The sequence below is a fragment of the Dipteris shenzhenensis genome, chromosome 8 (genome assembly GCF_047967505.1).
Source record: "Dipteris shenzhenensis isolate YYH24624 ecotype China chromosome 8, Dip_SZ_1.0, whole genome shotgun sequence".
NCBI classification, from domain to species: domain Eukaryota; kingdom Viridiplantae; phylum Streptophyta; class Polypodiopsida; order Gleicheniales; family Dipteridaceae; genus Dipteris; species Dipteris shenzhenensis.
Window position 1 is genome coordinate 32,033,046 of NC_141603.1, and position 12,057 is coordinate 32,045,102.

The 12,057-nt window shown below is 43.2% G+C and overlaps 1 protein-coding gene across 1 annotated transcript in view; it reads right to left on the reverse strand.

Moving 5' to 3' along the window:
- Positions 1 to 12,057, reverse strand: part of LOC147899385 (uncharacterized) — a 503,340-nt gene that overhangs the window by 411,564 nt on the left and 79,719 nt on the right. The window contains exons 6-7 of the mRNA XM_087377716.1: positions 7,809 to 8,013; positions 7,268 to 7,672 (exon numbers count right to left, since the gene is read on the reverse strand). Coding sequence (XP_087233842.1) covers positions 7,268 to 7,672; positions 7,809 to 8,013 — 610 coding nt within the window. The remainder of the gene's footprint in view (positions 1 to 7,267; positions 7,673 to 7,808; positions 8,014 to 12,057) is intronic.

Here is a 12,057-nt window from a genome sequence, read left to right on the forward strand (position 1 = left end):
AGCTTGACTGGGACTAGGGTGAGTGGGCATGGCCTGCTCCGGTGGCAAGCGATCGTCCTCTTCCCTTTTTCCAGTACTCGACGAGGGTAGGTTACAGGCTTCAGCAGAGAGACTCTCATCACCTACCATCTTCCTCTCAGCATTGGCACGCATAGGGACTTCTGCAGAGCTCTTGCTGAGCTACTGGACTCACTTTTGGGGCATCAGTAGAGCCAGGAAAGTCTCTTACTTTCTTTGGCTCACTATACATAGGGGCATACCTGTGGGTACTTGGCTTCAGCAGATGGGTAGACCCTCCTTGTGTATGCGTTGTCAACTTGCAGAGGAATCTAGCAAGCATTGTTTATGGAGCTGCCCCAGCTCTAGGGTGGTATGGACAGGTATCTTTAGGTTGTTCTCACATGTTACATCCGAGTCCTTTCTGATGACATGGGGCGCTGCCCTTTGGGGGAGAGGATCTGGAGCCTTTACTCTCTTTGAGTCAGAGCCAAGAGACCACGGTTTCTTCATGCAGTGTCGCCAGAGATGGGGTCCCACAAAGGCCAGCATCATGGAGCCGCAGGATTTGCTTTTGATACCTGTACCAGCTCAGGATTCCCTGCCTACTTCAGCTGCAGGGTCAGCCTGAGAGGTGATTTCCAGCATTACCCTATGGCGGATATGGTGTTCGCGATGTTCTTTTGTCCTTAAGGGCCATTTATGCACAGAGGCTCACACTCTCGCTTCCATTTGGGCGGAGATTATCTTCACTCTCAGGAGTCAGTGGGAGCGGTGTACAGGCACCTCTTTGGCAGCTCGTGGGAGACTTATATCCTTCATGAGTGTGGGGTTAAAGGTCACTGTGCCTTTACCCCGGTTATGTACAATACTCAAACACATATATAAATGAATGAAAAAGAAGATTAGGGTGGTTCTGCACCCACCAAAACTTGTGGCTCTCTGTCTCTCTCTCTCTCTCTCTCCTTCCGTTCTTGCTTCCGTTGAGAGCACTCTCAACTGGTATCAGAGCCCGGGTGATCTAGCTGAGCGTGCGTGAATGCTTGAAGCTCAGCAGCTCTGTGGGAGGAAGGAGAAGCTCTGTGGGAAGCTTTGTGGGTGACTTTACTTGCATCCGAGTGTGCAGAGACCTTGGAGGAACCTTTGGAAAAGTCACTTTGGCTTTGCGAAGTGGTTTTGAGAGCCTGTTAAGTGTTTTCAAAGAAAAAGTCGTTTTTTGAGCTTTTCCCTGTTCTGTTCGATGACAGAGACAACGTATTGACTTATAGAGGCAACTATTGCTTGCTTTTGGTGTCCACTTCACTTCAGGAGCTTGGAAACACCTTCATTCTTGAATCTGGGATCATTTCATTTGATTTCTGACTCACTGTGTCAGTTTCTGCGTTTTTTGCCTGGGTATTGGAACTCAAGTTTGGAGCAACCATTTGCAGATCTGTCAGTTCCGGTGGACTCAGGAGGTCCTAAAACTTCTATGTTGCTCATCATTCGCACTTCGGTGGAGTTTACAAACAGCTCTGTTTCCAAAAACGTTTTTCAGTCCGTGTGTTGGACCCAGTGATTGAGACCACAGTTTCCAAAACCGTCTGTCCCATTGCGTTCCGGACGCCCAAAAACCCCTACCTATTAGTTCTTGCGCGATTCGGTGGAGGATTTTCAGAGTTATAGATCTCTGAGTATTCGATTTCGTCTCTCTGTTATGCATTTTTCATTCTAAGGTTTTGAAACCTTAGATTTATGCCACATGGCAGTGGATAAGTGTTGACTCCCATTTCTCACTCATCGATTGGGATTTTGGAGTTCTGGCAGAAGAGAGATATTTGCAGATTTTCTTGTTGAGTCCGATTATGCAATGGCGGCCATGTTTTGAGGCATCTTAGGTTCTATTTTCAGTAGCGGTCATTACCGTGGGGCTATGATTTCTTGAGCATACCTTATGCAGATCACTCTGGTTGCAGTTTGAGCAGTGTGCGCTCATTCGTGGTATGCATTGGGTTGCAGTGGATGATTTATAGGCCATTTGGATGCATTACGGTCCTTATTGGATGCGCTGATAGGCCCATATTGCCTTATGGGATGCTATTTTTTATGGACGCTTTGCACATGGATGCTATTTTATGCTGAGGGACAGCTTTGACACATTGCAGGTGATGCACTAATAGTGCTATGCTCTCTTGGATGAGATATTATTGATGCATATGCCAATGGACGGTGTTTATGCTTGAGTCATTTGGCACTTATTAGCATTTTCTTTTGGGCCAGATTTGCTTATATGGATGCATAGTATGCACATGAGTCAGATGCATCTTTTGATGCTTTGAGCTTTGAGTTTTGGTAATATTTCACTCTATTGTAGCATATACATTTGGGTGCACCCGGTATTTGGTGTGATTCTCTCTTGCAGGCACTAGCATTTGGGATTTTGTTTCATTTGCATCATGGCATCCTCTTCCATGTCTGAAAAGGAGTTTTTTAGCATTAAAAAGTTTGATGGGACAAACTTTTCTTTGTGGAAAGAACAAATAAGGGATGTGCTTATTCAAAAGAAGCAAATTAAACCCTTGGCAGGGATTGAAGCTAAGCCTGCAAATATGTCTGAGGATGATTGGAATGAGTTGGATGCATTAGCAAAGTCTACTATTAGACTTCATCTTGCAAAGTCAGTTTATTTCACAGTAGTAAATGAGCAGACTAATGAGCAGACTACGAAAGATTTGTGGAAGAAACTGTGTGCAACTTATGAGAAGGAAACTACCTCTAATAAAGTTTACCTCATGAAGAGGTTGTTTGAGCTGTAGATGAAGGAAGGGGTCTCCATTGCTTCTCACTTGAATGAATTCAATATTATTTTCAGCCAGCTTCAGGCTCAGAAGATGAATTTTGATGGGGAGACTGAGGCAATATTTCTCTTATGTTCATTGCCATCCTCATGGGATACCTTCCGTACAGCTGTCAGTAACTCTGCACCTGGTGTACTGAAATTTGATGATGTTGTGGGTAGCTTGTTGGCCGAGGAGATTAGACGGAAGTCTATGGATGGCAACAAGCAGGATGCAGCCTTAAATGTGCAAAGGGGCAGATCACAGTTCAGGGGGAAGTCCCAAGAAAGAGGGAAGTCTCGTAGCAAATCCAGGGCACGGAACATTGAGTGTTACCACTGTGGCAAGAAGGGCCATATAAAAAAGGATTGCTACAAGCTAAAAAGAGAGCAAAAGGATAAGAAAAAGAATGCAAAGTGGGGTGCAAATCAAAAGGAAGAGTGTCCAAGGAAGGACAAAGGAAAAGTGAAGATCGAGGAGATCAATGCAGCCACACATGATAGTGACAATGACGTTCTCTTCATGTCTAGTTTATCTGCAGAGTTGCTTACCACTTCAAATGATGCATATTCCCAGGATTGGATTTTGGATTCTGATGCTTCATTCCATGTTACTCCCCATAGGGAATGGTTCTCCACTTATGACACTGGAAAGACAGGTTGTGTGCATCTTGGAAATGACTATGCATGTGACATAGTGGGAGTAGGTGACATAAAAATTTCTTTTGCAAATGGGTCTGCATTTATTTTGAAAGATGTGAGACATGTGCCTAAGTTGACCAAGAGTCTTATTTCAGTGGGTCAGCTAGATGATGCTGGTTTTCACACCACTTTTGGCTTTCAGAGTTGGAAAATTCAGAAGGACTCTATGCTTTTGGCCAGAGGTGCCAAGTGTGGGACTTTGTATCCTTTACATGTATCAGGGGTATTTGATCATGTTGTTGCAATAACTGAGCAGCCAAGCACTTTTTTGTGGCATTGCAGGTTGGGGCACATGAGCCAGAATGGAATGAAACTCTTATGCCGTTTGGGTTATGTAACGCATTTGAGTTTCTCTGATTTTGAATTTTGTGAGCATTGTCTCTATGGAAAGCAGACTAAATCAGCCCATAAAAGAAGGGGAAAGAAAGAGTTTGAAATGCTTGATTTGGTGCATTCAGACGTATGTGGTCCCATGCCTACGCGGTCATTAGGCGGGGCTGAATACTATGTGACATTCATTGATGATGCAACTAGGAAAGTGTGGGCTTATGCTATAGCTCGGAAGAGTGATGTGTTCCAGGTATTTCAGAAATGGCTGGCCTTGGTTGAGAATCAGTCAGGTAGAATGCTTAAATGCCTACGGACTGACAATGGTGGAGAGTATCTCTCTCATGACTTTCAGCATTTCTGTGATACACGTGGGATTAAGAGGGAGCTCACATCCCCTCGTACTCCAAAGCAAAATCCAGTTGCAGAAAAGATGAACCGTACCATTCAAGAAAGGTTGCAATGCATGCTTTCCAATGCAAGTCTATCTGGTGGTTTTTGGGCTGAGGCAATGAAGACTGCAGTGCATGTGATCAATAGATCACCTAGTAAGAGTTTGGATGGTGGTATTCCTGAAGAGGCATGGAGTGGCAAGAAGCCCTCTTACTCGCTATCGTCTCCGGGATCCAGAAGCAAAGAAGATCATACGCAGCCATGATGTGGTCTTCAATGAGAAGAAGATGCATAAGGCACCCATGAGGGATGTGGAAATGAGGAGAATCACTTTCCAGGATGTGAATCCACCTATATATGTTGATAGACAGCAAGCTGTCCATGCACCAAATGTGCAAGAAATGGTACCACCAAGTACTCCCACAGGTATACAATCAAGGGTAGATGATGGATCATCTATTGGTGGAAATGATGAGCCAAATGTGGCTGATATTATGCAGGTGGGACAGCAAGCTGAAATGCCCTTGAGAAGATCATCTAGAGTGTCTAGGCCACCTGATAGGTTTGTTCCAGGGGTAGACTATGTGATGCTTACTGATTGTGGGGAGCCTTCTTGCTACAGAGAGGCTATGATGCGTGAGGATCAACGCAAGTGGGAGTATGCTATGCAATCAGAGATGAGTTCACTTATGAAGAATAAGACTTGGGACTTGGTTTCTTTGCCACATGGAAAGAAAGCATTGCCATGTAAATGGGTCTACAAAATGAAGGCCACAGGTGATGATGTGCCTAGGTACAAGGCCCGTTTGGTTGCTAAAGGATTCAAGCAAGAGAAGGGTGTGGACTTTGATGAGATATTCTCTCCGGTTGTGAAGATGACCACACTTAGATGCATGCTTGGACTAGTGGCATCAGAGGATATGGAGCTTATGCAGATGGATGTCAAGACAGCGTTCTTGCATGGGGATTTGCATGAGGAAATTTACATGGTGCAGCCGGAAGGCTTTGAAGAAAAGGGCAAAGAGCATTTAGTTTGCAAGCTGAAGAAGAGTCTCTATGGTTTTAAGCAAGCCCCTAGAGAATGGTATCAGAATTTTGATGCTTTCATTCGGTCCCAGGGTTTTAGAAGGAGTGAAATTGATCACTGCCTCTACACTAAAAGGGCTAAGGATAGTAGCCTGATAATCCTGGCACTATATGTGGATGATATGCTATTGGATAGCAAGAATACTTATGAGCTAGATGCATTAAAGGCCAAGTTGCATGAGGCCTTTGATATGAAGGATTTGGGATTTGCAGGTCATATTCTTGGTATGCGCATCACGCGTGATTGGAGTAGGAAACTCCTTTGGCTTTCACAAAAAGAGTACGTTATAAAAGTATTGCAGCGTTTCAAAATGGAGGGGGGGAAGGCAGTGAGTACTCCATTGCCTCCATATGTGAAACTGAGTCATACAGATAGTCCCAAATCAGATGAGGAGAGGGCCATGATGGCCAAGATTTCTTATGCATCAGTAGTTGGGAGTCTTATGTATGCTATGATAGCTACTAGACCAGACATTGCATTTGCAGTGGGAGTTATTAGCCGGTATATGGCTAATCCAGGAAAGAGGCATTGGGAGGCAGTTAAGTGCATCATGAGGTACATGAAGGATACCAAGGAGATGTGCATCTGCTTTGGTAGAGGAGACATGCGTATACTTGGGTACACAGATTCAGACTATGCAGGGCATGTGGATAGTAGGAGATCCACTTCTGGTTATGTGTTCACCATTGCAGGTGGTGCAGTGTCGTGGATGTCTCGCGCACAGAAGTGCGTTGCTTTGTCTACCACAGAGGCTGAGTATGTTGCAGCCACAGAGGGTTGCAAGGAGGCTATATGGCTTGATCGGCTAGTGGGAGATTTGGGGATTCATACAGGTGTACCGACATTGCATAGTGATTCCATGAGTGCTATTCAGCTAGCACGGAATCCGGTCTTTCATGCAAAGACCAAACACATTGAGGTCAGGTACCATTTCATCAGGGAGGTACTTGAGGACAAGCGCATAGAGCTTGTCAAGGTTCATACAGATGATAACCCTGCAGATATGCTGACGAAGAGTCTACCTAGTCAGCGGTTTGAGTATTGTCGTGTATTGATGGGCATTGGATAGTATGCTCACTGGTTGTTCTCCCTTAAAGGCACATTGTCCTTTAAGTGGGAGGTTGTGGGGGTTAAAGGTCACTGTGTCTTTACCCCGGTTATGTACAATACTCAAACACATATATAAATGAATGAAAAAGAAGATTAGGGTGGTTCTGCACCCACCAAAACTTGTGGCTCTCTGTCTCTCTCTCTCTCTCTCTCTCTCTCCTTCTTCCGTTCTTTCTTCCGTTGAGAGCACTCTCAATGAGGACATGGGAATGCTCATTATTTTTTCATTTGACCCCTTTTGGGATGTCGTGGCATTTTAGACCACCACCATGGCTTTTTTGCCACATTGTTGAGGCTAGGGATAGAGTACTTTCTCTCCCACCTGTTGTATAATTCGTTTTGAATAAAAGATATCACTCTTTTTACTTAATCTGACATGTTTGACCACGCGCCATTTGGTAGAGGGTATGCATCATTTCTTGCATACAAATTTGGTGTAAACCAAGGAAATTGTGACTTTGGAGGGTATCAACACCCAAGACAAATACCAAATCTATAACCGAAATTCATAATCCATAACCCTGCCCATAAAGGTGTTAGTACATAGAAGGAAAAAACTCTCTGAGTGGGAGCCAATGAGGGTGCCAACCCTAGGAGGAAGGCACATGCAATTCTGACTTGATCAAATACAGTTCATGAATCCTTCTTGGGAAACAAAAATACACTAGCAAGCTCCCTGACATGATGACAAATCAAATCAGTACACTTAAGAGATTATCTTTTTTGTGTAGCATGTACAAGCATTTGAATTAGAGCATGTATAATGTCATAAACCACTTTCTTTGTAGTAAGAGTAAGTGCGTATTAGACCCGAATTCAGCTTTGAGAAATTAAACCTGAAACAGCCGCTGATATCCTCTATATGTCTCCAACCTTGTGCGAATCTCTAATATTCTTTCATTGATTAGTTCTAATTCTGTCACTATTTCTTTGGGATCTGACTCTGGCATTAAATATTTTCCCGAGTGTAATATTCCCAATATATATATAAGCTCTTCATTCATCCCATTGACCTGCCTGTCCAGGTCTGCCATCATGGAGTTTTTATTTTCTTCAATAAAAAAGTCTGCTGACTCGATAGAATCGCCATAGTGTTGGACAGCATCGTGTAGATCATCGAGCTTAATTTGATCATCTGTTGGAACTTTTACTTCATAAGCAGAGAGCAAGGAGTACATTTCATCAACTAGGGAAGCCTCCGCAAGAACTGCCTTTCTTCTTTCCATTGTTAGCTCATAAGTCTGCCAAGGCGTGATATGACAACTTGAGGATAGATTGGAAGGCAAATTTTGATTAATACAAAACAATTAACATTACATTGTAATAATAATTTAAAAATCTTGCAAGAAGGATTGAAATTGAGAGCCGATTCCCCACCTTTATAAATTCAACAAAAGTACTGAGCTCAGTTGGTCGAACACAAAGCGCATGTATTCTTTCTTGAAACTTTGTCAACACTGATATTGTCTCCTCCCTTGCAGAAGCTAGCAAAAGACCCTTTATGACATCAAGTGTTCTTGTAGTGATAGGCAAAAGAGAATTCCTCAGATATTTTGAGTCAACATGGAGTACTCCAGTAACACTGTCAAATATGTGTTTTTAGTACTGACATTTTTTGGGAAGTTGAAGAAATCATATTCCAACTAGATTTACAGCTGTTGTTTGGAATTGCAGTGGTTTACAAATTTATTTGATCACTAATCTGTCCTTGATTCACTCAGCAAAAATATTGTCAAATAGGATAGAATGCTTACAATAGGAATATTTGGGGTGGAGAGATACCTTTGAACTGGATAGCTTGGGCTTACAAGGTGGACTTGGAGTCGGTGATTCCCTCAGCATGAATCATACTAAAATTAACTACTAGACATCCAAACTTTCTTCAAAGGCCAGTACACGGGTTTCATGGCCATGCTACAAAGCAACCTCAGAAGATGATTCTCAGGACTGCCTTGCCACCTTCTTCTAGGATAAGTTCTATGAAATGGTCACCACCATGTGGACAGAGCAAAGAAGTCTGTATCTCTATTGACCGGACCCTGGCTCTAATGTTTTTTCAATCAAGAAGATTCAATGTGGTTGGACTGCCAGTCGTTCGGGGACCTCATGATTGGCATCTTGAATGTTTATGCTCGATAATGTCAACAACAAAGTAGGCATTTCTAATATCAGTCACAAGCTGCTTGATAGAAGCAGCCCTAGATTGGTTCCCCCTGTCTTTCCCCCCCCCCCCCAAACAAAGAAAAACAGAACCTTTGATATTATGCTCTCAAAATTCGATACAGTATCATCTATCCATGCATGGTGCAAATGAGGGCATTGACCAAAAAGGCTTTGCCTCAAAACTATGAATGGTCATGCACCCTTTGAAACTTAGGCTTGCAAGCTGCAGTCGCGCCCCTGGCTTGCTGTATTCAATTTCCACCATCACAGATCCTTGGGTCACCCTGCTTTCCTTTGCTTGCTTCTTGAAGGATTTTCCCTTGCCCAATTTACAGTTTTGCAAGCTTTGTCTGCTTTGCGCGGGTCTCTTTCTCTGCAACTTTTACAGAGGATTTTTCTTTTTCCTGAGTATTCTTCAAGAGTGTCTAATACTCATGTTTAAAATTGTGTGCAATTGTGGTCTATATGACTGCCATATACACAAGTTTAGGGAAACCTGGATGTGATACCATGAAAGAAAACATGGGAGGCCTACTGGACTATAGTGCCTTTGACACACAGGTGGGAATAGATGCACACAATAAATTGCTACAAATAATGCTAAAACTAACTTGAATTTATGTGCCAAAACTGAGATGTATCAATTGAACTACGAAATAATCAATGAAGGTGTGAAGGAGAAGCCTCCTGATGGTTTCTCACAGAACCAAGGCATCAACCTCATCCTACTTGGCACATTGACACAGTGTACCCACTCATAATACGTCAAACACATGCATTGAATGCAATACTTGCATCAGATTGGCTGCCCTAGAGAGTCATGTAGTGAGTGCAATGGTTGGACAAGTATGGGTGCCATCTACGATGGATGTTCATGGGGGCTTGCCACATCATGTGACCCCTAAAAAACCTCTAACCTATGTTGATGACATAACATCATAAATAGGCTACCCTAGGACCTAAGGTCTACCTAACTCTCTTTTTTACCTTGAACTAATCCTAATAAAAAATTACGCCAAGGGTAATATAATGAATTAACTCCATAGCTCATCACTTTCCCAACTGAAAACACCTGCAGAAGAGGGTTTGTGAAGCCTGAAAATATCCACAGGATGTAATATAAGACTTCTTCTAGTTGTACCTTTCACGTCACAAGTTGAGGACAATGCTACTTGCCCTAAGCAACGGCAAGTATCTAACTATTTTAATCATGCATTGGAACTCCATGGGGAATCGTGGTCTGGCTGAGATCATATGGCAGGGCTCTGTTTTTTTCTGATTGAGGAAGCTACGTGGCTGTGCGGGTGACGCTATAAATGTGAGCTAGTCTCTCCGTGAGAAATGAAGGCAGCATGGCTATTGCTGGAAGTGTCTTCCATTGGGTTTGTGCATAGTTGGTGATGATCTATGGATTAACACAGCTTAAGGCATAGCTGTGTATCGTTGTCTGCTAGCTGAAGGATTTTGGGCGACAGAGACTCCATGAACTCCGTATGCAAAGAGATAGACGGACCAAGGAATTGCAAGCTAAGGCGCAATGGATCGTGACCTGCATCGATGATGGTTGTCCTAAAGGAGTTAGGCAATTGATGCTTGCTGCAGATGTTCGTCAATCACTGATCTTCTGCTTTGTGAGGGAAGAGAAGTTATCCTAAAGGAATCGAAAGCCTCTTTGACATGGTTGTGATCTTAAGTTGATTTGATCGCGGGAGATTTCTGAATACTGATAGAGAGGGAGAGGAGGAGGCGCTGTTGCAGCTTTGTAGGAATTATGAGCTGTTGTTCTTGATGGAAGCTTAGGAGTGTGGGCTGTGGGTTCATAGTATTCTGAGGTTGACTATTTTCTGAGTTTGGGGGGAAGTTCAGTTCTAAGTTCAGTCTGTTTCGGGCTGTGTAGTCTTTTGTCTCTCTTTGAGTCTGTGTGATCCATGTTCAGCCAGGTTTTTTTTTTTGTGGGGATTTGTCTCGGTGCCTATTACAAAGACACATACCCTGGAATCTGGTTCATAAGCTCATCATCTACGAGCCCACATTGCAGCTGATCCCTATGAAGTCTCAGCTATCTAACGTGGTGAAGTACATAATTCCTGATTGTCTTTCCTTTTTTTTTTCTTATCATCTTTTTTGTGGCGATCCTGCTGGGTACAGGAGGAGTTTTGAATTGAGATTGGGTACTTAAGACAAAATGGCCCAGAAGATTGGCTGGGGAATGTTGCTTAAATTTCTGTGTGGTTAGGGATTGAAACTATGAAGACAAAGCCTCGCATAAGAGTGATTCATTGTGAGTTATGTGGGAAGGGTGGACACAGGAGAGATAGATGCCTTGATGTTGAACTTTGGGTGATACGTCTCCGTGCTAAGGTCAAAAGGCTTTGAAAGTGATTGGTCTTAGGAAGAAGTATGCCAGTCAGATGCAGGGTAAGTTTTCTTCAGTAGAGTGATTATTTTTGTTTTCTTCCCAGAAGAGGTTGGGTGGTATTTCTGGTTGGAAGTGTGTTTGAGATAAGTTAGTCAAGAGGAGAGATGGCTCATGAATTTCCTCGATTTCACGGGTTGCCCAATGAAGACCCAAAGAGGTTTTTAGAGTGCTTGGAGTTCACAGCTCTTATTAAAGACAGGAATGCTCCATAAGTCCTTCTTCAGATTCTATCCTTTTGTCTGTTGGGAGAAACGAGAACTTGGCTATAGACTTTCTCTGCAAGGATGCATGATGATCAGGGTGCTCGCAGAAACCCGACTTATCCAGAGGTGAGGACAGCTTTCCTGGACAGGTTTATGTGTGTTAGAGATCCTGATGGCATCTGGAGAAAGCTATGTTTATTGCAGCAACAGCCGACTCAATTAGTGGATGAGTATGTCAGTAAGTTCACTCTGTTGTGGAATAAATGGCAGGTGGCCTTATTACCTCAAGTTCCTCCCAGAGTCATAAAAAAGGATAGGTTGTTGCAGCCGGAGATTAGGATAAAGATTGAATGTAAAGAGCTGGTCACTTGTGAGAATGCTCTCAGGGTAGCAAAAGAGAAGGAGAGGAAGCAGATAAGATTGTCACAAATGATGCAAGAGATGCCAATGGTTCAACATGTGCCTGAAATTCTCTCTCATGTGAAGCCAGAAATATAGAAGCCTGAAGTCAAGAAGGAGGAGAATATAAAAGAAGAAATTCATGGAATGTCGGAGCTTATGAAGAGTTTGAGTTTGAATTTGATGAACGGTAGGGAAAGAGGTAGATCATCGGGTGGTTATGGCAGAGGCAGCATGCCTTCTTCAAATAATTTAGGCTCGTGGCAAGCAGGACGAGGTCAAGGGTCATTTGCACCTTGTGTCTAGTGCTTTAATTGTAGAGAGTGGGGACATTACAGCACACACTGTCATAAGCCTTCTCGTGTTGGAGGTGATGTTTATCCATTGCCAACATGGTTAAATAATAGGGTGAATGATCATAGTGTAGAAGTAAAAGATGCAG